The 23,523-nt window shown below is 66.1% G+C and overlaps 1 protein-coding gene across 5 annotated transcripts in view; it reads right to left on the reverse strand.

Annotated features, from left to right (window-relative positions):
* Positions 1 to 20,014, reverse strand: part of KIF26A (kinesin family member 26A) — a 42,332-nt gene extending 22,318 nt beyond the window's left edge. The window contains exons 1-3 of one of the 5 annotated variants that reach the window (XM_082449947.1): positions 19,852 to 20,014; positions 17,047 to 17,292; positions 4,449 to 4,892 (exon numbers count right to left, since the gene is read on the reverse strand). In XM_082449947.1, the coding sequence (XP_082306073.1) occupies positions 4,449 to 4,892; positions 17,047 to 17,292; positions 19,852 to 19,989 (828 nt within the window). In that variant the 5' untranslated portion in view covers positions 19,990 to 20,014. Of the gene's footprint in view, positions 1 to 4,448; positions 4,893 to 6,678; positions 6,900 to 8,595; positions 8,991 to 17,046; positions 17,293 to 17,433; positions 17,484 to 17,645; positions 17,806 to 19,851 lie in introns of those variants that run through there. The other 4 variants (XM_082449948.1, XM_082449949.1, XM_082449951.1 and 1 more) reach the window with 4 other exon arrangements.
* Positions 20,015 to 23,523: the final 3,509 nt, after the last annotated feature.

Raw genomic sequence — 23,523 nt, forward strand, 5'->3', positions numbered from 1 at the left:
GCGAGGTCACGGCCCCACACGGCCCTCCACCCACTCCCTCGGGGCCCAATCATCCCACCTCCCACGCCGGCATCTCTGCCTTCAGCCAGAACGTCCGGCCCCACCAGCAACGGTGCAGGCCACCCAGCCTGCCTACGGCCGGCCGAGCCCCACACTGACCTGTCGGGGGTCCCGCACGCGCCTCGGCTCCGCCGGCCCACGAGCTGCCGAGACCCGGCTCCGGCCACCGGGAGGCCGCTGCCGATTCCTGCCGGAAGCAGAGCCCAGACGCGCCAAAAGAAGCCGAGGGGGCGGGGGAGGGCGGCGGGAGGGAAGACCACGACACGACACAACACGGGGACGGCAGACAGGGGGCGAGGGCAGGTGTGGGCGGGCGGCCAAACAGAAAACGTGATGGAGGCGCCACAGCAGCAACGAAAGAAAAGCATGAAGAGAGGAGAGCGTGAGGAGGGCCCACCGTCCCGGGAGGCCCCTGCAGGAGGCTCCAGATCTCTCTACAGGGTGCCCATGACAGGGCGCCAGGGTTCCAAGGAGCACGGTTTGGGAAACACCAAGCTAACCCATTCCTTAGGAGCCCTCTGGGCCTGAATTCCGTATCTGCAAGATTGTGGCCCGTGAAGGACAGCGTTCCCCAGCTCCTCAGGATAAATACCTCTCCGGGGGCTATTTCGTGCCCAGAGGAAAGGTGGGGAGGCAGAGGAGGAGGTGGCTAAGGGGCGGCCAGAGCTGAATCTTGCCCTGCAGGGGGGCACGGGTGGCATCGTTCACTGGGCATGTGCCGGGCCCCCTTGAAGCTCTGCCTGGTCACCCAGAGGGCCCCGGGCTGGGACTGTCCAAGCCTCTGCAGGTGCCTTGTCCCGCCCCCATGTCACAGAAGCAGCCTCACATGGAAGTGGGGGGCCATCTGTCCAACTTCCACTCCACAGGTGGGTAAACTGAGGCCCAGAGGGGGTACCAGCAACGGGTTAGCCAGGTCAGAGAGACAAAGCTCCCTCCATCCCACATCATTTCGGCCTTGTCCCCGAGGACAGGTGAGCACCCACCAGGGACCCCGCCAGGGTTCACGGGAAGTGGGGGGAGGCAAGCAGGCTGGCACAGAGGCAGCAGGAGCAAGGTCCCCAAGCCGGGGCCACCCAGCCTCCATGGACAGAGGGAAATCCTGGCTCCACCAAAAATGACCTCACCTCCCACTCAAAGCAGCGTGCAGCACCTCCTCCAGGAAGCCCTCCATCCTCCCTGTCCAGGCCGAGCCTCCGCTGCCCCAGCCCCTGCGGCAGGCTGGGAACCCTCTGCTCCAGGTCCTCCTCCACGAACTGTGGGACCCTGGGTAGGGCCCGGCCCGTGTCTACAAGACTAGGGAAGGTTCGCACAGGCTCTGCTAGCCTGGACCCAAGGTAGCTGCACCCTTCACCCAGTTACTCAGTCCCGCCCTCGGCCGCCCCAGGCGGTGCTACCTCTAGCCTACCGTGGGGTCAGGAGGCCAAAGCCTCAATCTCTTGGCATCTGGATGTAAAATGAGTGCAGATGTCCTGTGAACATCTGACGGGGCCCTGCCAACATGGGGGAGACACCACGGTTCACAGCTGTGTGCCCGTGGAGCAGGCCAGGGCAGAGCACCTGGGGTGGCCCACGGGCACCTCCATCCCCCACGGTGGCAGGAATGCCTCTGCCTGACACAGTCTGCAAAGCAACTGCCCGACTGCCCCGCTGGGCGGCTCCCACTGCCGGGAATCATCACCGGACACTCGGCAGGTTAATGACCCGGAAAGGGCCGAGCTCTGTGCTCTGGACGGGGAAGTGGGCTGCAGTCTCGACAACAGCGTGGCTGGCCGAGGGCTGCTCCATCCGGACACTAGATAGCCACGCGCACAGAATGACCCCCGGCAGCCCACGGCGCAGGCTCCCAGCCACAGCGCCTAGAACATGCCAGGCCCTCTCCGCCCACCTCGCCCGCCCAGATCCAAGTCTGCCTAGAGACCATGGCACCCAGGGCCGCTGATGGGCTGTGGTGGAGATTCACGGCACGTCTCTCAAGAAGTATTTAATTCTAGAGCCTAACATGCAGTATTTTAACATTCCAGGGCCACCTCTAATGATCAATGCCCCGGTTCAGGGGAAATTACCTCATCTGAGTCCAAAGGTTCTATTTATGGTTCTAATAATCTCTCTATTGATTGCCAGGACTGTTGTCTAATTATAAATCCACTCCCACCCACCCTGAATGCAATCAATGCACACATAAAACCAACAAGGAGCCTTAAATGCTCACGTTTTATGGTGTGCAGGCCGCCGGCGGGGCTGCCCAGCAAGAGGCCAGTGACCCCACCAAAGCGCAGGGAGGCTGCACCAAGGCACTGTGCCATCCCGCCCTCTCCCACCTCCGCTCACCCCACTCCTCCACCTCCTGGAGCCCTCAGAGCCGCGGCCAACCCCTCTCTCCACCTGCAAGACTGCGCTCAGCTCCCTCCCAGGTGAGGAGCCCCCTGGCTATTCCCATCAGCCTCCTCTGCCCCCATACGCTTCTCGCTGGGCCCACTATCTCTGACACTTCCCTCCAGTCCCAGCTCAATGCCACCTCCTCCAGGAAGCCGCCCAGCTCTCTCGAGCCCCTCGGCACATTCCTCCCGGGCAGCCCAGCTCTCGGGCCAGGAGGCATCATGGGACTGGCACGGCAGAGGCTGGCCTCCCACTTCTTGGCCTCACTCAGGACTTAACAAATGCAGGAGTCGGAAGCAGTGAGGCCACACCCAGGGTGCGTTGTCACACCAACTGGAGGCTAGTTCAGACCCAGAAGTTCTTCCCGGGAGCCCCCTCTGCACCCCAGGCTACTGAGGGCCAGGGAGGCCCCAAGGACAGGGCAGCCTCAGGCGGACCAGCTCCAGCAGCGAGTCACAGGGGGCCAGCTCCCACCAAGGGCAGGGTCTCGCCAAGGGCCACCCTGGAGGCGGCAACGTCCAGCCAGCACATCTCAGTGCCTTCAGAGGGGACAGCAAGCCCAGAGGCGGGGGCAGGGCGGGGGTCAGTCCCGCCCGGGGGCTGTACGGACTTCGCCCCAAGAGCTGGGGGCCCTCCTCGTGCCTCCCTGTCCCACAGCCCCACGGGGCACGGAGACCCCAGGAGACGTCTGCCTCGTGCTCTGTTTCAGAGACACTTGCTGGGCGAGTTGGTGCGGCTGGCGCTGTGGCGACTGGAAAGGCTTTCACAGCCACCTACCCGTCTCCCTGCCCCTGGGGCTCCACGGGGGGCAGACGACACAGCCACAAACGCTTGTGCCACACCGCCACCTGCTCGCCGCCGGCCGTGACCCCACCCCCAGCTCTGTCTCCCAGTAAGGCCTCCCCACCTCCGTGCCCACAGACCAGTCCCTCTGCTTACAGGGTCCCTTCTACTTTGTCGCCTGGTGAGCCCCTGTTCTGGGCACGGCTGGGCCCCCAGGAGAAGGCACCCCACCCCCCCAGGTCGTGCAGGGCTTGGGCCTCCTGGGGAAAGGCCCTCCCGGCGCCCAGAACACCTAGTCCCACGTACCACCAAACCCAAACCAACTCCCTCCAGCGTCCCAGGAAACCCCCGATCCAATAACCCACCCTCTCCCGACCCCCTACCCTGGTACGCCTTCTCTTAGAAGGAAGACTGGGGGGGCACAGAGGACACTTGGGAGAAACTCCCACCAGCGAAGCCCTGTGACCAAGGCGGGGCCGGGCCCCCAGCTCCGCCCTCCGGAGCTGGGGTCATCTCAGGCCGCGGGGCCCTCCCTGAGCACACCCAGCCCGGGTCCGTGGCACCCCCAGCACCCCTGGTGCCCAGAGCTGGTTCCACGGAAGCCATGCCACTGCTGTGGGTGACAATCTGGTGGGCCTGAGGAGGGGAGCCCTGGAGCGGGGAGGGGGGTATCCTGCAGTCACCCAAAAAGAGGCGGCTCCTGAGAGGCCAGGCCCCGTGTAAGTGGGAACGGGGTCCCCGCCACCTGCAGGCCTCCCGCTACCCTCCGGGCTCTGTCACCTGTCCACGGGGCAAGGCTGTGTCGCCCAGGGCTGCTGCACTCCAGGCAGGAGAGCCTGGACGGGGAGTCACCAGGGGGAGACGTTGGATGACGGTCTGATCTTGTCCCAGCAGCCCACAGGGCCCTTCCGTCAGCCCACGGCGCCACGCGTGCTCTCAGAGTGGCCAAACCTTCCCCAACCACATGCCTGTGCCAGGTGGAAGCGAAGCTCCAGGGGACACAAGAGGACCCTGCCCCCCAGGGACCTTGTAGCCTGACTTGACGAGGGTCTTGGGAATGTCTGGGGCCTCCTACAAAAGGCGCAGCCCCCCTGCTCTAGGGGGAGCCCTGCTGCAGGGCACCCACTGAGCTGGGCACTCAGTCCCGGAGAGCGCCCAGCCCTGACCGGCTGTAAGAGTCCTGCCTGGTGTCCCGGGGGTCCACAGCCCACTGCGCCCCAGGCACTCACCAGGCACGTCGGTGGCAGGAAGCTGTTGACCCTCGAGACGCTCCACATGCCCTCTAGGCACTGCTGGGCCTGGATGGTGACCGTGCTCAGTGCCCCGCCCAGGCCAGCGGGTGCCACCGACACCTGGACGCTGGGCCCGGACGCCCAGCCCAGCCCCTTCCTCCTGTCTGGCCCCGCTCGGCCCAGCTGCCGCCCCACCGGGCCCACTGGGCCCACCGGCGCCGGTCCATCCCTCAGGCTGGTGGCGGCGCCTGGGCTGGGGGGCATGAGTCCAGGGCCTCCATGGGGGGCGTCAGGGTCCTCGCGGCTGGCGGGCGCCTGCAGCAGCCGCAGGGCCTCCCGTGTGAGCTGGGTCAGGTGCGTGGTACAGACGTCACAGCGGCGCTCAGCCTCCGGGCGACACGCAGGCAGCTCGTCAAGAAGCAGAGCGGAGAGGCACGGGTCCTGGGGGAACAGGGGACAAAGGGACAAAGGGATCAGTGCCTGGGTGCCCTTGACAACTGCCCAGCTCCTCCTGCCGTCATCACCACGCTCGCTCACGGCTAATGAGGCATTCGCACGCTCCCCGACGTGCAGCCAGCGGCCAAGGCCAAGGCCGCCCGGCCGAGGAGCAGCCAGGGGGCCGGCAGAACAAGGCATCCACGGCAGGCTGGGGGCAGCCAGCACCAGGGCCCCGGCCGGAAGCAACGTCTACTCCAGAGCCAGTGGAGGTGGGGCTGGGGGGCTGGAGACCCTCTCCCTGCCTTTGCGGCATCTCCGGCCCTGCTCCACAGGGCCGAGCTGGCGATTCCAGGTCCACGGGAAGACAGAGGCCGAGCGTGGCCAGCAGAGACAGGAGGCAAGGCTCGATGGCCTCCACGCTCCATCCCAGGTGTGGACTTGGTCCCTGCAGCCCACCCCCTGCCTTGCACTGAGGGGGACACACGGGTCTAACTGCGAGCCTGGTAACCAGAGAGGGCTAAGAAGAGGAGCTACGGGAGCCCAGAGGAGGCCCTCGCCTAGCCTGGAGGTCAGGGAGGGCTTCCTGGAGGAGCTGACATCTCTGGAAGAAAGAAGAGGAGGAGAGAGCCAATCCTCAGAAGGAAACTCACTGGAGGGAAGCTATCAAGAGTCCCATTCCCAGGGCCCAGCCCCTGCACCTCGACCACCCACCAGGCTCTGCCTCAGCCCCTCCCCGGGGCAGCCCCGCAGGGCTCCGGGTCTGTGCTGGGACCAGCCCCTCAGCATCTTTGCCCCTTCCCCGAGGGGCAAGCCCCAACCACAGGTGCCTGGCTGGGACATCCCCTCAGCAGAGCATGAGCCCAGCCCGGCTGTGGCTGTGACCACCCAGGACTTTCCCAGTGCCACCTGACAGAGCAAACCCCAAATGCGGGCCTGGGTCTCCAATTCGGCCAGCTGGTGGACTCGGCCGGCCCCATCCCTCCCCATCACCACAGCCTGGACCCGCTGCAAATCTGCAGAGCCGGGGCCTGCCTCCCTCCCTGGCCACACTTCTCCCAAAAGGTTCTAGGCAAGGCCCGGCTCCGGTCCAGCAGCCCTCTTGGCCAAAAAAGGCCTACGACCTCTCCAAACCCTCAGATGCAGAAGCCGTAAGCACCGTGCAGATGGGGCGTCTCATTCATCCCAGCAGGGTTCCCCGAGCCTGACCTGCGGCCGGCCTGACCAGTGTCCACAGACGCCGGGGAGGGCTCCAGGGGGTGACAGCTGAGACAGAGTGGCCTTGCCATGAAAGTACACTCTGCTGGTCCAGCATCAGCAGGCCATCGCTCTGCTTCTGTGTCCCCAGGACAGGCAGACCTCGGAGATATTTCAGTTTCGGTCCAGATCACCGCAATAAAGGGAGTATTGAAATAAAGCGAGTCACATGAGTTTTTTGGTTTCCCAATTATAAGAGCTATGTTTACACTACACTGTAATCTGTTCAGCGTGCAATAGCATTGTGTCTAAAAAAAAAACAATTTAACGTTAAAAAACAGCACGGATTAAAAAATGACGCTGTCAGAAAAACAGCGCTGACAGACTCGCTGGACACAGGCTTGCCACAAGCCCTCGGCTCGCAGAACACACCGCACCTGTGAAGCGCAGTAAAGCAAAGCACGTCCAGCCGGGTGTGCCTGTGCCATCCCACGCTCCCGGCAGCCTCGGCCATAGAGCTGCCCCTCACGTGCCCCCTGGGCAGGCCAGGTCGAATGACAGCGCGACCCCAGCCAGGCCAGGCCTTGCCAGCTACCTGATTTACGGGCCACTCCGGAAGGTCTGGCTTTTCTCCAGCTGGGGCTGGCAGGCCCCAGAGCCTCGGAAGCGCCCAGGATGTCTGGTCCCCATCAGCGACACCACCCCCGCCTGCTGCTCCCCCGTGGGGCCCCGGGGAGGCCCGGAAACGCCGCAGGGACCCCACTCGTGTCGCCCGTGGGCCACACATGGAATCCAGACGGCGGCCCAGCCACGCCTGGCTCACACGGGCCGGCTGTCACTCCATCCCCCACCCCCAACCCTGCCAGTTTTCCAGGCCCGGCCCTGATGACTCTGGTTTTTCCACTCAGCAGGAGACAGCTAATGGTGGGCTGGTGAGAGGGCAAGGGAGGGCCGCCCGCTAGAGCCATTAACCCGACTTGAAAGGCGGCCCAGGCCCCGCCCGCCCCAGGCCCAGCCGCCCATTGTTCTAGGGCCTCTGCTTCCGGGGAGCCACCCTGACATCCCCTCCACGGCCTTCACGGGAGGCGGCGGAAGGAAAGTGGGAAGCGCAGAGCGTGGGGGGCTGCTGACGGCCCTGGGCCCGCACCAGACCCCCACCACGCAGCCACGGCAGCCCCCCGCCCGAGCCCCGCCCCCAGCCGGTCCCAAGGAATTCAGGTGGGGCGCCAGGGAGGCCCCAGCGGCCCCAGGCCTCAGGCCCTGAGCATCAAAGCCCCACGTGGGAACCACAGGGGTCTGCTCTGGGGGGAGAGAGCCCCCCGAGCTCAAGCACCCCCCGCACAGGGAGACAAGCCCAGGGCTGCCCGGTCACCTGCTCGGTGAGCCAACTGCAGGGGTTTCTGCGCTCGTGGCCCCCCCAGGCCACAGTCTCCCGAGTCCTGCTTCACAAGTTCCCAGGAAGGCCAGGCCCAACACACCCGGGCCCACCCCATGGCCAAAGCCCCCTTGAGGGGCCAAGTACCCCCTTGCAGCGCTGGCAGCCGAGCCCACCCCTTGGGGGACCCTCACATCATCACTGCCGAAGGGCTGGCTGATCCCCTGGGCCTCGAGGGGCTCCCGGCGTGGGGCAAGCCCGTCTCTCCAACCTCTGTCTCCTGTCACACACGTGAGATGGCAAAGGCCAACAAGGAGGAGGGACGCGCCTGGGGTGACCACACGGAGAGCCCAGTGGACCCTGAGCCCCTCAGACAGGCCAGGCAGCACCGGCTGGGCCAGCGCAGGGGCCAAAGCGGCTGCTCGGGCGGCAGTGGGCCACTGAGCAGCCTGGGACAGTCACTGCACGCTGGTCACTCAGAACCACAGCCCACACTGGAGGGAACAGCCTGGGGACCGCAAGTTTTGGGCAGGACAGGCCTAGAGCCCGGATCCCCGCCCCCAGCACCCTGGCCCGGAGCTCGGGGCTCCAGGGAGGGGGCTTCTCCTGGGAGCTGGCACGGGCCACTCCCAGGATGGGCACCCTGGACCCCAGAAGGTGAGGGGTGACGGCACCTTCCACACCACCTGCCGACCCCTGGGCAGCCCTCGGGGAGACAAAGGCCCCTCCCCACTCCTCAGCCACCCCCTCCCCCCAGTACAGCCAACAATCCTCAGGCCCCAGGACAGGGCGGGGAGCTGGGGGAGGCCCGGGAGGTGCAGCCCTCCCTTCCCGGGGCCTGGTCTCCTCTCCCAGCCCTGGGGCAGCTCCTGGCAGCTCCAGGGTCCACAGGCCCGAGCCCCCAAGGGGTCACAGCCCCAAGTTCCAGAATTTTAATCCCTGAAAGCCCCGGCCACCGTGCAGCCTGGCACCCACCCTTCCCCTCCGGAGCCCAGCACCTGCAGAAAGACAGTAGTTTCCCTGCTGCAAAATATTACTTTTAGTTTCCTCTTTGTGGTCTAATTAAACAGATATTTTACTTGCATTTGGGAAATGTTTTTCTTAATTTGATTCAATTTCACATTGTGCACCACCTACCCTGCATGCTGCCTGGCTTTCAGGGAGCCTCCCCGCACTTAAAAATGATGACTTCTCATTCTTCGCTTTGTTTCTGGGTCTCCAAGTTGCTTTAAGTAATCCTTCCATTTGCTCCTGTGAGGGAGTCCTGGAGGGGGCCGCGCTGCACCACCATCACCACCGGGAGAGGCTTCCCCAGCCCGGCTGGCCAGGCCCCCCCGCAGCGCAGGAGAGGAGCCGACCAGAAGCCCCCCACCCCACCGCCACGGATGCCCCCCTGGGAGGGGGTGGGAAGGGGCTCTATTCTCCAATTCAGAAAAGCCCCCAGGCCGCAGGGCTATGAGATGACCCTCTCTGAGCCCCCATCACCCCGTCTTTTAAAAGGGCGCCCTGGCACCCACTGGCAGGGCGGCTAGGAGAGCACACGGGCCCAGAGGCCAGCCTCATGGTCAAGCTCGACAAGCAGGCGCTGAGCAAGGTCCCACCAGCCACAGCTCCCTCCGCCCCATCCTCCCTTCTCTCCACAAACAAAGCAGCTGGGCCGTGACCCCGCGTGGCCCCCTTTTCCGGAGTTGACAACAGGTCCAGGAAGGGACCCCTGGCTGCCGGGCCAGGCGCTGCCCTCCCAGGCTCTGCTGTCGAGGACATTCCCAGGTCCTGTGCAGCGGGCTCGGTTTCCAGCCACACCGCAGCCATCCCAGGCCCTCCCTCCCACCCACCCAGCCAGAGCCTCACCAGGAGCCCGGCCCCCAGCCCCAGGCCCCACCACCTGCTGGGTCCAGTGGGATGCCTGGAGACCCAAACCCGACCCTCCCTCTGCCAGCCAGGCCGCCAGAGACCACCCCGGGCTGCAGGTCTGCAGCTCTGAGGCCCCAAGCTGACACGGGGGGAGGGGCAGGGGGGCCACAGTCTGGCCCACTCAGCGCTGCCCGGCACCCATCCCCAAGGCCCTGTGCCAGGCACTGGCCAGCTGGGCAGCTCGGGGCACACACTAGCTCATTGAGACCTCCTCCCCTCAATGGCCCCCCTATCCTCCACACGAGGCCACACAAGGGTGGCGGGGGCGCCGGGGGCTAAAGGCCAGACAGGCAGGACGGCCTCAGCGGGTGAGGGTGGTGGAGAAGCAGCCGCGGGGTGGGAGGGGGTGCCTGGAGCGCAGCCAGACACGACCTTCAGTCCGACTGTCCACCTCCGGACGCGAGCACAGCCTGTGGACCTCAGTTTCCTCATCTGGACAACGGGCCGTGGCAGATCACACCCCGCAAGCCCAGCCACGGCCAGGGCCCCCAACGCCACTTGCGGGGGCTCTGAGCCCCGGCAAAAGGGGCAGGTGCAGAAGCCGAATGGGGCCCCTGCCCCCAGGTGGCCCCAGGTACCGTGTTCTCCTGCACACAGGGCCACCCCCGCCCGCCAGCCCCTCCGACAGAAGAGCCCGGAACTACGGCTGTTTATCAGAGAGCTTCCCAGGACACCCCAGGCCCCACTTCTACTCCAGGGCTGGAGCACAACTGCACTCCACCCCACCTCCCGACCTTCGACCTCATCCTGCTTTCCCCTCGTCACCCTACAGGGCCCCCAAGACACAGTCTCCACACGTGCTCCGGGCGTCCCCATCCTCGAGCTCTTGATGCTCCACCCCTGGAGACCCTCACCCCATCTCTGGGCCAATTCCAGCCCAGAGCAAATATCACCTCCTCCAGGAGGTCCTCCTGGGTGCCCCTTTCCAGAGCCCTCCCTCCCAGGACACTTTGGTTAAGAGCACAGACTTCGGGGGCGGGGAAGCCAGGGTGCGTGGCCTCGGGCAAGTCACTCACACCCGTGTGTCCGCTATTTCCTCCCCTGGCGCATGGGGTGGTGAAGCTAAGCACATAATTCCCAGAGGCCTGCTCACTGGTGACGGGTTTTGAACAGGCCAAGTATGTGGGGCTGACGGGGATTCCAGGAAGCAAAACTGGGCTGTGGCCTTGCACCGAGGCTGTGTGGGGGAGGATGGGGACGGGGAGCCTAGGACAGGACAGTTAGGAAGGAGCCGACCCTGCAGCCCACACCCCCGAGCAGGGCACGGGGCAGGGCCAGCGCCCGGCACGCTCCACCCGGAAACAGAGGCAGTTGCGCGGGCCAGCCGTCCATCACACGGGATCAGAGGTGAACGCACACGGCGGTGTAAGGACATCCACCCGAGGCGGACACAGCAGCCTGTCGCTGGGCCGTGTAGGACCGTAAATCCGCCAGCCCCAGGCGCCCAGCTGAGCCCACCCACCCCTGCCCCAGCCCAGCGCCCACAGCCGAAGCCTGGGATGCTGCCCAGGGGGGCAGGGACCAGACCAGATGACCCCAGGAGCCCTGCAGTCCACGTGGGTCCCTTGGCCACAAAACGTAGCACCAGAAGCGAAAGCGCCCCTTCACCCGGAGGGGGCCAGAGTGGCTACTCAGCCCAAGGACGCTGTTCCCAGACAGGGCAGCTGAGGCCCTGCCAAGAAGCGACCACGCCACAGGAGCTGGGGCCACAGGAGCTGGGGCCACAGGAGATGGGGGAGAGAGGCTTGTCCACCACGCGTCCACCCAGTGGGAAGGGAGATCATGGGGCTCAGAGGTCAGGGCTCAGGGGTGGATGACCAGAGAGCGGCTCCCAGCCAGCCCAGACTGGCTGCTTCCAGAAACCTGACAGGGGACAGCCTGGCCCTGAATGCCACCCCCCACCACACAGGCTCCCTGTCCCCAGGAAGCAGACGAGTGGACAGAGGCCAGACGCACTGAGGGACACTCGATCCACTTCTATCCTGTTTATTTATTCATACCCCACACTTTTCTTGTACAAAAACTGCGGTGGCTTCCAGGAACTACTCGGCATAAATTGGAAGCAAAACCACGTGGCTAGAGACAGTCATGTTAGAGCAGCCAGGAACGATCAGTTCCCACAGACGTGTGAGAAAGGGCCCATGTGGTTGGCGGAAGCTGAAGACTGCGTTTGCTGTGAGCTTCCTGGCAGGCAAAGGAAAAAGGAAAATAGACTTTCCTTGCCATTGAAGACAACAACCAGCTCTTCCAACTCCCAAGTAAAAGATCCCTTCAGGACACTCAAGGGAGCCTTGAGAAGGCCCCAGACCCCCTCCTTTAAGCCATGCCAGACCAAGACAAGCCCCCGGCAAGGCACTGAGCAGCCCGAGGTACAGGGGTGACACCCTGACCCTCCCCTTTTCAGCAGAGAGGCAGTGAGGAAAGTCACCACAACTCACTCCCCTGCTCAGCCCCAGTGCTGACTGCAACTGAACTCCCCTCAAGAAGCTCCCTCCTGCAAGACACAGAGCTCCCTACCCCAGACCCCGGCCAGCCCCCAAAGCCCCATCTCCGCTCTGGCTGACGTTCAGAGGGCAGGTGTTCAGGACCCGAAGCTCAGTCCCGCCTCCCACTGCCCACCCTCACTCCCCGAAACCCCAGACCAGCAAGGACCCAAGACGGGCACACGGATGGGACCAAAGGAGGTTCTCAGGGACAGCAGGGGACACCAGCTAGACCACCGCCCACCTAGGGAGGAGGGGGCCAGGGCAGGGTGTGGAGGGGCCGGCCGAGGTCTCGCAGAGGCCAGGCGGCAAGGCCAGGCCTGACCGGCCTCCTCCCTCCTCCGGCCCAGGCTTGGTCCCCGCGGCCTGATCCCTCCCCCGCTGAGTCATCAGTCCCCTACCAGCTGGGCGAGCGCCCAGCAGCCCGCCCCAGGGAGCCCCCGCCCCTCTCACACCTCCCGGCTGCCTCTGGAGCCTGCCAACACCTGGCTCAGCTGGAGAATGCCGCTGACACCAGGTGCCCCGCCCCGGGGAGCCCCCCCCAGAAGCCGGTGGAGCTCAGGCCAGGCCCCAAACAGCATGGGGGACAGGGGCCCAGGGACTGTGACTCCAGGTGGCGAATGTCCAGCACCAGCCGGGCTAAGCCCCTGCCCCCCCGGGACCCCACCACGGCACACCAGTGCGGTCAGAGCTGGGGGCGGTGGGGACAGACCACGCAGGCTTCCTGGGGGTGGTGACAGAGGCCCACCACCCCCGAGCCAGGCCCCAGAGAGAGATGGGAGGGTCTCCAGGCCTCTAGCCTTAGGAGCCTGGTCACGTCACCCCGAGCTGTGCCCGGGGGGAGCCCACGGCCTCCCAGCAGCCTTCGGACTCACTGTCCAGCTTGGTGAAAAACACGAACCGGTGCGGGGGCTGCAAGGGTGGGCAGTGGTCCTGGAATTCGCAGGGCCGGGGAGGACGAGACCCCACTGCCCGGGTGAGCGAGAGATTCGCAAGGTCGAAAGGAGAACTGATCACTTTCCCCATCCGAGCACTAATCAATTCAGTGCCGTATTGACACGTGGAAGTCACGGGTTCCAGAAGAGTCACCACCTCCACGCGATGCATCTGGGCGGCAGCTGGAGCAGATCCCCAAGCAGGATCCCTGCCCCCCACGGCTGCAAGGGGCTGGGGACCGCCATCCTCCACAAGGGCCTCATATGGGGCGGGGGGGAGAGCCAAGATCCAGTCCAGCAGCCCTTGGGGTGAACACAGCAGGGTGTGGGAGGCAAGGTCTGGTCACTCAGTCGTTCAACAAACGTTTCTGGGTGACCCAGACTCCATGCCTGTGGGAAGGGCTGAGAAAAGGCGGGGCCAGGTGACAGCAGGGGTGGCCTCGGGGAGGACGGTGGAGATGTGGGGGAGGGAAAGCTCGGGGGAGGGGAGGGGAGGTTCACTGCACACGGAGGGCCGCCAGGCTCTGTGCCAGGAGCTCAAAGTGAGGCCACTCTGTGCGGTCTGAGTCCCCCACCACCGTCAGCTGCCCAGGCGGGGCTCAGGGCAACTCAGGCTGTACGGTTCCACCTAATGAGCATGGGAGGAGGGGGGGAGTCTGCCAAATGAGCACGGGGTGGGGGGAGGTCTGCCAAAGGGGCGCTGTGGCAGACCACCATGCAATGAAGAAGGGGCACCGTGCCCAGGGGCTGTGCCTTTCGGGGGGCCTCGGTCTGGCCTCAGTCTGGCAGGGCCCAGCTGGACAGCAGGACCCAGGACTGGCCGGGGACCCTCCTGAGGGCTCCACGGTTCAGAGAGTCCCCTCTGGCCGCCCTGAGGGTGGGCAGCTGTGGGTGGGCTGGGCTGCGGGACAATGAAAGGGGCCTGCAGGAACTTGGTGACCAGTTTGCCAGGGAAGGCTGGGGCCTCAGGTTCTGCCTCGGGGGATAGAGTGGCCAGTGCTAAGCTGGAGGGCGCTCAGTCGTGGAGGAGAGGAAGGCCTGGCTTCGGTCCCTGGGTGGGGGGCTCTGGGAGCTCCCAGCAGAGGCCTCTCAGAGGCAGGGAACCGGCAGGACCACGCGGGGAGGTCGGGGCGGGGGGTGGGGGTCTGGGGAGAAGCAGGGCATCTGCAGCGGGGCCCACGGGAGGAGCGGCCCATGGAGGCCACAGGACAGTCCGAAGGGCATGCTCCAGGCCACGCAGGGGTCCGAAGAGGTCACTCAGAGACAAGGCCCTGGACCCTGGTGAGGGCAGAGGTGGCTCCGTGGAGGCCCAGAGGCCCCAGCCTGGCATCCCCTCCACAACCAGGCCCACCGCCCCTCTCAGTTCAGGCAGGACGGTCTCTGGGCTCCAAGCTGGGCAGGCAGAGCACGTTCCCTCCCCCACGGCCCCCAGGGGCTCGAAAGCAGGGGGCACAGTCCTATCTGCTCCGCGTGGATGAGGTCCCTGGGCGGGAACCACGGTCATCCTCACTGCCCAGATGGGGAAGCTGAGGCAGGTGCAGGGAGAAGGGAGCAGAGACAGCAAGCGGGAGGCGGGCCCTCCACCCAGGCCGCCCGCGCACCTCCCATGGGCACCAAAGACCTGGGTACAGCATGACCCCCGAGCCCACATCCCAGCAAAAGCAGCAAGGGCTGAGGCACACGGGCCAGCCTGTGCCAGACGCGGCCCAACACGCCTGTGAAAGGGGCGCGAAGCTGGTCCCAGGTACAGAGAGGGAAACCGAGGCCACGAGCTCTCAGCAAACCTGCCCAAGGTCCCACAGCCCGGAGCTGTCAGCTGGCAGGAGGGTGGGCAAGAAGCCAGCGGGGAGTCGAGCCCCGGCAGGGATGCCTCGGGCAGAGGATGGGGTGGCCGTGAGCTGGCTAAAAGATCACGTCCCTCGACCCTTGCAAGCCTCCCTCCCACCTGAGACCAGGCAGGGACCCCCCAGGGGCAAGGGCCTCTCGGCCAGGCTGGGGTCCCAGCTCCACCCTCACCCCAGGCCATGGGAGCCCAGCAAGCCACCTCCGGTCCTGGGCCTCCCCAGATGCCCCAATCATGGGACTAAGTGAGATGACAGCCAGCAAAGTTCTCTGTAAACTGTGAAGTGCCGTTCTCACAAAGCTCATCTCCTCACGATGAGAAACAAAAAAGGGCCCCCTAGGGTAAATTCTAGAACACAAACTCTACATTCCAGTGCCTTGTCAGCCTCAGAGCAGAGCCCAGTGCCCCTGGACCATCGGGCCAGACTCCTGGGAGGACCCCCTGGGGCTCACCCAGAGCCGGGCACACACGGGTCCCCCCGGCTGCCCCAGCCTCCCTCCCAAACTAAAAGCAGAAGCAGCTGCACAAGCCCATCCCGGGCACCATCTCCCCAGCCTGCCCTGCAGGAAGCTCTGGGGCAGGCCGGGTGAGGCTGCAGGCTGTGCGCGAATCAGCCTGGGTCACACAGGACAGTGACACCCGCCAAGGCCCCAACCACTTTGTCCCATGTCCCACGGCCCGGGTGGCTCAGCCCAAGGGCCTGAAGTCCCCTTGGGCCCATTCCCACCCTCTCTGGAGAAACAGTGGATGATGGGGCCCTCCCTTCCTCAGGCACAGCACCCTACAGGTTGGACAGCACCCCAGAAGGGCCCCTGGAGGCTACCCCCATCTGACAAAGGAGGAAGAAACGCAGCGGGGGAAGAGAGGCCAAAAGAGACCAACAAGGCCAGAGACCCTGGTTTGCTGCGTGAACAGGCCGCTGGGTGCCAGAGACAGCTGGGGAAGGGGGTGAGCCCTCCCCTGGCACTGAGGGGTACCCAGTGTCAAACGCCAAACTCGGGGAGGCCAGGAGAGGTGGGAGGTGAGCACTCTGGGTGGTCCAGGGCCTTCCCTGATGGGCTGTCTGCAGGAAGAGACCACTGAGACCTCCCAGGTGAGGGACCCCGAATCCACCAGCGACCGGTGTGACCTGCAGCTCTCTCCACCAGGATCCCCTGTCCACCTGCGACCCACCGGCCACATGTCCAGCACCACCAGGCAAAGCCCAGCTCAGTCACTGAGGTCTCTCCTCTCTCTGGCCTCAATTTCCTCTAACGGGGTAGTAAGATGGCCCTGTGGCCCTGTCAGGCCCCCAGGAGTCTAGCCCAAAACACCCCCTCCTGGGGCCCTGAAGGTCTTCTCATGTCTTTTCAACCAGATTCAGGCCATCTGGGGCACAGAGCGTGGCAAGGGGGCACCCTGCTCAGGGCAGCAGATGCAGGAGCGTCCAGCCCCACCCCAGGACGGGCCACAGGTCCCCTCCCCTGACCGCAGAGCGAGGGTGCCCAGGACACAAACCAGACTCACATCCCCACTCCCAATGCCACGGGGAACACCGCTGGACCCGGGAGGCCAGGGTCTCGCCCGGACCGCAGGGCCTCCTCGAAGAACTATATTTAGATTCAATGGGGATTATGCAGCCTTACTTCCCAGGACAGCTTTCAGAAAGGCTGCAGGTCAGGCGGGAAGGGCTTCCTCTGGAGACCACCCCCCCCCCCCAGCCCCCAGCTTCCCAGGCTGTGCAAACTTCCAGAGCGCATTGTTCCTGGAACAATGGTCCCCGCTCCTTCCAAGACCAGGGCAAGCCCACTGGCTGCAGAATTCGGCAGAGCCCCCTCCCCTGGCCAACACCTTGGCAGCTGGGGCTGGAGCCTGGGGAACCAGATGGGTGGCCACTGCCTAAAGTGGCAGAGCTCCAGGCTGTGGGCCATACGCAACTCTTATCCATGGCCCTGGGAGGGACCAGGGAGAGGGCCCCCCCTCACAGCAGCTGGCCCACCCTCTGGTCTTCCAAGCCCTCCTGCCCCAGGTGTGCAGTTTCCAGACACTTGGCTGAGGGCCCAGGTGCCCCAAGGGCGACAACGCACCAAATAACCTCTTGCTGCTGGCAAGGCAGGAGCTGTCTCGCCCAGGGTGGAGGCCCTGCCATCTCCCCCTCTCCTCCCCCTCCCAAACACACACTAGGCTTCCAGCTGTGGGACATCTGCAGCAGAAACGCTTGCCCAACCCCCTCCGATCAGACACTGGGACCCTCTTAGGATGAAATGCTCCACCTCACACACAAGGTGTTACAGACGCAAAACCCGAGGCCCAGAGAAGGGAAGGGATTGGCCAAAAATCCACGGTGGAACCTCGCCTCCCTCCGGGCCCCAAAGACTCCCAAGTTCCAGCATGGGCCCCGTCCCAGGGGCCGGCCTGAGGAAGGGTCACTTACCCGGAGGGGTGTCCCGGGCCCGCCGACCAGCTTCCACGCCTGTCTCTTGAGCTCGGCGAGCTTCGTGTGGCAGTGGCGGCACCAGCCGCCTCCACCGGCGGAGTGGCCCTGCTCCGCGCCCGCCCCGGCGCCCTCGGGCGCAGGGCGGCTGCCGCATGGGTCCTGCTCGGGCCCGGCTGTCAGCCTCTTGCGGGGGGGCACCTCCAGCAGCTGCAGCGGCTCGCGGGCCGGGCCGCCCTCTGCCACCTGGTGGGGGAGGCAGAAGGGGACAGTGAGCTTGGGCCGCTGGGCGGCGCCACCCCGGTACCCAGCACCGGAGACTCCAGACCTCAGAGCGACCCAGACCGAGTGACGCACTCGACAAAGTTACGAGCGCTGGGCGCGAACCTGCAGCGCACCGTGTTCTTTCATCCCGGGAGGTCTTCATTGCCCGCCCCCCCCCCCCAGCAGGAGGCCCGTCGCCACCCGCGCTCCGCTCCAGGCCCGGCCCCCAGGGGGCGCCGCGCACTCTGCCAGTGTCCTCTGCGTCCCGGGCTCGGTCCCGGGCCGTCCGCCGGCCCCTAGTCGCCCGCCTCCCTCTCGTGCCCCGCTGCGCGTACCGCGGGTTGCGCCGCACACAGGGGGGCGCCGCGGCTGCCCATGGCCGGGACGCAGGAAGGGCTGGGCCGTCGCTTCGGGGCCACGAGGGCTCTCCGGGGGCGCCGCGGCTACGTGATCCGGCCTGGGGACGCCCCCATGGCCCGGCCGGCCGCTCCGAAGTTCGCGGCGCAGGCAAGTGGCTGAGAGCGCGCGGTGGCTGCGGCGGCGAGCGCGCTCGGAAACGGGGGCGGGGCCGGGGACTCCGGGGGCGGGGAGGGGCGGGGCTCCGGGAGAGCTGTCCCGCCCCGCCCAAGCCCTCGCTCTGCAGTGTGTGGGGGAGGGGGTCCCGCAGCGCCGCGCGGCCGCACCCACTCCGAGGCCCCCAACCTGTTAGGCGAGTCCCAGCCCGAGGGAGGGGCGCTGGGGGCCGCGGTGAGATACCCCGTACACGGGCGCGTATGCGCCTTCCTGCTCCTCTCCTGGGACACTGGGGTCTCCTGGGAGGCCCCAACCCACTCGTCACTTTACAGGCGAGAAAACTGAGGCCGCGGAGGGGAAGGTCTTGCCCAAGGTCACACAACGAAGTGGCAGCGAACCCCGGCCCCCAGGCTCCCGATCGCTTTTTCCTGAAAATCCAGCGCACTCCGCGTGTCGGTGGCCACACTTTGGGTCTGTCACGCGTGGGTGAGTATCGCCGGGCTCTGCGTCTCGGAACGTGCAGCGCCCATGCCAGTGTATCTGTGCCTAGGCGTGTCTGCAAACGGCACGCGAGTTTTTGCAGCCGCGCGTGTGCAAGAAGGCCGATGTGCGTGCCGTGCGCCCGGGAAGAGGGAGGAGGTGGCCCTGGGGGTGTGCGCGGGACCTGTTGTCAGCCGGCCTGGCAGATGGGAACTTAGCTCCGGAATTAATTGCCTGTTAGTCTCCGGCTGGGAGGTCGCCCCCCTTCTCCGGCGACCAGTTGCTCCCGCTCCAGCTCAGCCCTAAGTGTCGCCGCTATCCGAGGCGGCAGGCGGCTCCGGGTCCGGCTCTGGGTCAACCAGAAATCCAGGGTCGGGCTCCGCGGGCACGGCCACCCGGTTTCTCGCGACGCGAGCGCCCCCTGCTGGCCGCCGCGCACCCGCCGCCGCGAGGCTCGGAAGAGGCCCCGCGCCACACGTCCGGGGCGAAGAGGCGCGCCGGGGGGGCGGCTAGAAGGAGCGGAGCCAAAGCAGAGGGCGGCTGGAAAACCGCGGCCCGGGCGGAGACCCCAACCGCAGCTCCCCGGCACGCAGTGAGACCCTCACACAGATTCAAGCCGCTCCCCGCCTCTCCTGAGCCCCTCAAAGCGACTCCTTCTTTATGTTTTGCCCACCCTCCCTTTCACTTGAAAGGTCCTCTCCACGTACGCACTCACTCCCCAGAAAAGAGTGGAGCGTGGTGATCTGCCCCTCCTGGCTCTCCCAGTCGTTCCTGGCCTGCAAAGCGGCGAGGGGAGCATAAAGTGGGCAGAGGGTCCCCACTCTCACTCCACGGTCCCACGTCGTCCAGCCCCTTTCCACTCGGCCTGGAGGCCGAAGCTCTTCCCCTTTCCTAGCTCCTCGAAGCCTCCTGAAGGAAAGGGGCGTCACCCCCGTCCGGATCTGGGTACCGCGGGACATCGCAGCCCCCGCCCCTCAACTGCTCTGGGACACAGACACACGCATACGCAGGCCCGGGAAGCGCGACTCTATAGCACGCTGACGCTCACATTCCTCACCTGCACCTCCAGAAACACATCGGCCCCAGGAGCCCTTGTCCTATGCCCGGGGCCGGCCACACCCGCAACTTCGTTTGTCCGCACGGCTGCGGCGCTTCCAGAAGCACACGCTCACACCCTACACCCGGGTTCCCGGGGACGGCCAGACACAGCCCCGCGGAACCTGGACCACCTCGGGACTCAGGATCAGCCGCGAGACCCCCGGCCGCCTGCCTCGCCCTCCCCAGCAAGGCGCGCGGTGGGACTCGGAGTCCCTGCGCTGCGCTCTCCTCCCTCGCCCACAGTCCCCCGCTCAGGACGCCGCGCTGAGGGGAGGGAGAGAGAGAGAGATGGGGCAGCACTAAGGGGGAAAAGTGCGGCCCGGCCTGCGCGACGCTGCTCGGGACCTGCCGCCTCTTTCCCGGCGCCGCACCCCAAGCCGCGGGAGCCGCGCCGCAAAGTCGCGGGACGGCGCCTCTGCCGCCAGCCGGGTCCGGCCGCCCGACCCTCACCTTGGCTCGGCGCCGCAGGAGGTGGCTGGTGAACCCCAGGATGATCTCCGAGTCCAGGCAGAGCGCCCCCATCTCCAGCAGGCTGGACGCCTTGCGGGGCGCGCCGCGGGGCGGCTCGGGCGGCCCCGGCAGCGCCATGGAAGAGCGGAGCGCGGGGAGCGCAGCGCGGGGAGCGGCCCCGAGCTCCTCCCGCCGCCGCCGCCGCCGCCTCCCCGCCCGCGCGCTCACTGGCCGCGCGCCCGCCTCCGCCGCGCCCCGCACCGCGCAGGGCAGCCCGCCAGGTCCCCAGTCCTCCGCGGCCCGCGCCGGCGGCCCCTGCGCTAGCTCCGCGCCGCGCGCCCCCGCGCTCCGGCCCCGCCCGCACGCCCGCGCCGACAGCGCCCCCTCCGCCGGAGCGGCGAGCCAGACTCCCGGACACGCACACCCGAGGAGGAGGGGCGGGGGGCGAGTACTCTGCTGGCCCTGGGGCGGAGGATGGGGGCCAGGACCCGGCCTGGGTCCGCACCCCCTTGCTTCGCGCGCCTCCTACCGGGTGCTCTGGCCGGGAAGCACAGGGTCCGGGCGGCAGCGCCTAGCGGGATTCCGCGAAACCTCGGCGGACAGGGGGCGTGTCGCGGCCCCTCCCACTCCAGTCCGCCCTGGGGACTCCGCGCCTTGGGGGTCCCAGTCCCTAGACATGTGTAGGCAGCCCAGTGACCTTGCGCTCCCCCCTCTGCCCATGCTCCACAGCGCTCCTGTCTGGGGCCCCTCCTCGGAAGCCCCCCATCCCACACCCCAGCCTCGGTCAATGGACTCCTACGGCCCGTCCCGCCAGGACCCCAGAGCGCCTCCACTCCAGGACCCCGATTCCGCAGCCACCTGCAGCCTTCTCTGCCCTTGACCTGAACCCCTCCGGCCGTTCCTGGAACTCCCGCGGGCTGGAGGATCCCTGCTATTCGCCAGGCGCGACCAAATTTCGGAGTCCGTGGCGGGACGCTCGGGGAGCAGGGGGTGGGTTCTACCGGGATACAAACTCGGGCCCGAACCCCGCGCCCCTTCAGTGCGCAGCCCCCAGCCTCGCAAGCTGCCGGGCGCCCTCTGTGGGCGCAGGCCGGGCGGCGGGACGCCTGCCTGGGGAGGGTGGAGGCCCGGGACAGGGTCTCCTAAATAACCTAGGCCCACGGGGAGGTCTTTGGGAGTTAGGGGGGGTGGGTATTAGGCAACACTGCCGGGGGAGATGGACCTGAACAGGATCCGGAAGGTAAGCAGGCACAGAGAGAAGACCGGAGAAGCGAGGGCCGGGAGGCCACAGCGCTGGGCCCTTTCAGAGGCGCAGGTGCGCAGATGGCCTGACATGACAGCTGGGCTGGGGTGCTACGGCTGGGCCAGCCCCGCAGCCCCCTCTGCCCCCTGGAAAGGACCATGGACTCGCCCTACTCACCCCTCTTCCGCCGCCGGGAGACCCTCCTGCTCCACGGGGTTCCTCCCCTGACACTCCAGTGGCAACTGGAGGACACTGTCTCCACCTGACTGCACCCGACGGGCTCATCATAAACACCTTATCTGCCCGGCACAGGGCTGGCCATTACCACTGCTCTGCCCCACCCGGGCCTCGCGTCAGGAAGACACCCCAGGAGGAGCTGCCCGCCTCCCGATCCCCATGGCCACTCCTGGCCTGGGGCAGAGATCAGGGCAAGCCATAAGGAGGGCCGGAGTCCCCCACTCCCCCTCCTCAGCCCCTCCTGTCGGCCACTGGAGGCCACCCTGGGGACCTCCCACCCTCTTCCCTCCCCACCTCTCCAAGACCCTGATCCTGGGGGGCTTCCTCCAGTGGACCCCGCTCTTCTGGGAGGGGGCTGCCGCCATCTCAGTGGATTGATTAAAGCCATCGTGGGGATTTTTTTTAACATTTAATTTACCAAGCACGCCGCGGCCAGTCAGAGCTGTCCCCGGGGAAATCTAGGCCAAGGGAGCAAAGGAGAAAAACCCCTGCAATTGAGTGCAGCTCTGACAGGATTAATTGCCGGACTCCGCTTCCAATCAGACCCCGCGTGGCAGTGTTTCAGGAAGGCGGGAGCAGCCCCTCCCTCCCCTCCATGGGGGAGCCTGAGCCCGCCATGCCACCGCCTCACCGCGACCTGCTGGGGACACTGGGAAGCCCCCCCAGCTCCACATGCAGCCCAAGTTCCCGTGGGTGGTCTCCGGCCCACCCCCAGCCAGCCTTTCTAAGAGGGGCCAAGCCCTTCCAGCCAGCAATCTGAGAGCCGGGCCGGCATCCTGACACGCGTCCGCGTTGCACTTTGGAAGATGAATGCCTGGCAGCAGTCTCTGTGATGGTGGGAAAGTGGACCAGTAGGGAAATGGACAGCAGATCCTAACACTCGATCCTCGCTGACAGTAGACACAGGTCAAAGACCAGGGGACCCTGGAAAGATGCCCAGACACAGTGTGCAGCAGGGTCAGGTTTGCATTTCTAGAGAACATTTAGTCCCATAAAGGCCTGGACCTTTCCTGGGAGAGACGCAAGGGACAGGTACGAGTTGTTGCTTCTGCGGAGAGGAGAGGGTGGGCCAGGGAGAGGCTTCCCTCCACTTGCTATCCCCCCGTGTGGTTTTAACTCTTGCAGGGCTTTTAAACCATGAGTGCGGGTGTTTAATAAAGAGATCAAGAAGGGTTGCAGTGCCTAAGCTGCCAGAGATGAGATGATCTGAGGTCCTCGAACTAGGACCCCACTCAGCTCGGAGCAGCCCCTCCCTCCCCTCCATGGGCAGGGTGGGGGCGGGAAAGAAACCTTCCCCCCTCATCTCAAGGGGGGCTTGGGACCCTCCCCACTTCCCCAAGTCTGGTCAGCTCGCCAGGCGCCCCCTCAGCACCCCTCCAGGAGGCTGGGGTCGCGTCTGGGGTGGGGGAGGGGTGCCTCAGGAGGGCGGCCTGTGATGACAGCCCCACCGTGTCCACAAGGGAAGCCCACCTCGGCTCAGGGCAGGGCCTCCTGGCCAGGTCACCTCCCTCCTCCTCCTCAGCTCCGGGGGGGTTGCGGGGGGACAGGCTTCAGGTCAGGAGAAGATCAGCCATGTTTCCAGTTCTCCTTCAGGGGCGGCTGAGTGCTGGGGGCCACTCATTTAATTTTCTCAACAACTCTAGCAGGGGGTGTTATTGCGATCGCCAGCACACAGATGAGGGAACAGGCAGAGTGGTGAAGTGAGTTGCCAGAATGCATCCCAGGCCGTCTGGACCCAGAGTCTGTGCAGGTAGCCCAGGGCCTGGCCTCCGTAGTGCAGCTGTGGAGGGCAGGACAGGGCCTTAACCTGGGGGCTCTCAGCTGGGGGTCAGAAGCAGGAGGCAAGGAAGATCACATCCCCACCCCATCCCCACCCCCACCCCTGCCGCAGTCGGCTGCAGGATAAGGGTGTGTCAAGTAGAGAGAGAGACCAGCAGAGTCAGGCCGGCTCCCTGTAGAACAGGGACGCTCACTGGTCACTGGGCCAGCCCCTCCTGCCCTCTGCCCCGCACCCCTGCCCAGCACCCCACGCCAGGAGGAGCCCCAGGCCCAGAGAGATGGGATCACCTCCAGCACTGTGGTTTCAGCACCTCGGCCAGCACCGGCAGAGGTACTAATGTGGCTCAAGGGCCCGCCCCTTGGCCCTTTCTTCAAGTCACGTGGGGATGGGCTCATATAAGGACAGTGGAGGA

This window comes from Balaenoptera physalus (genome assembly GCF_965194825.1).
Source record: "Balaenoptera physalus genome assembly, chromosome: 2".
Taxonomy (NCBI): Eukaryota; Metazoa; Chordata; class Mammalia; order Artiodactyla; family Balaenopteridae; genus Balaenoptera; species Balaenoptera physalus.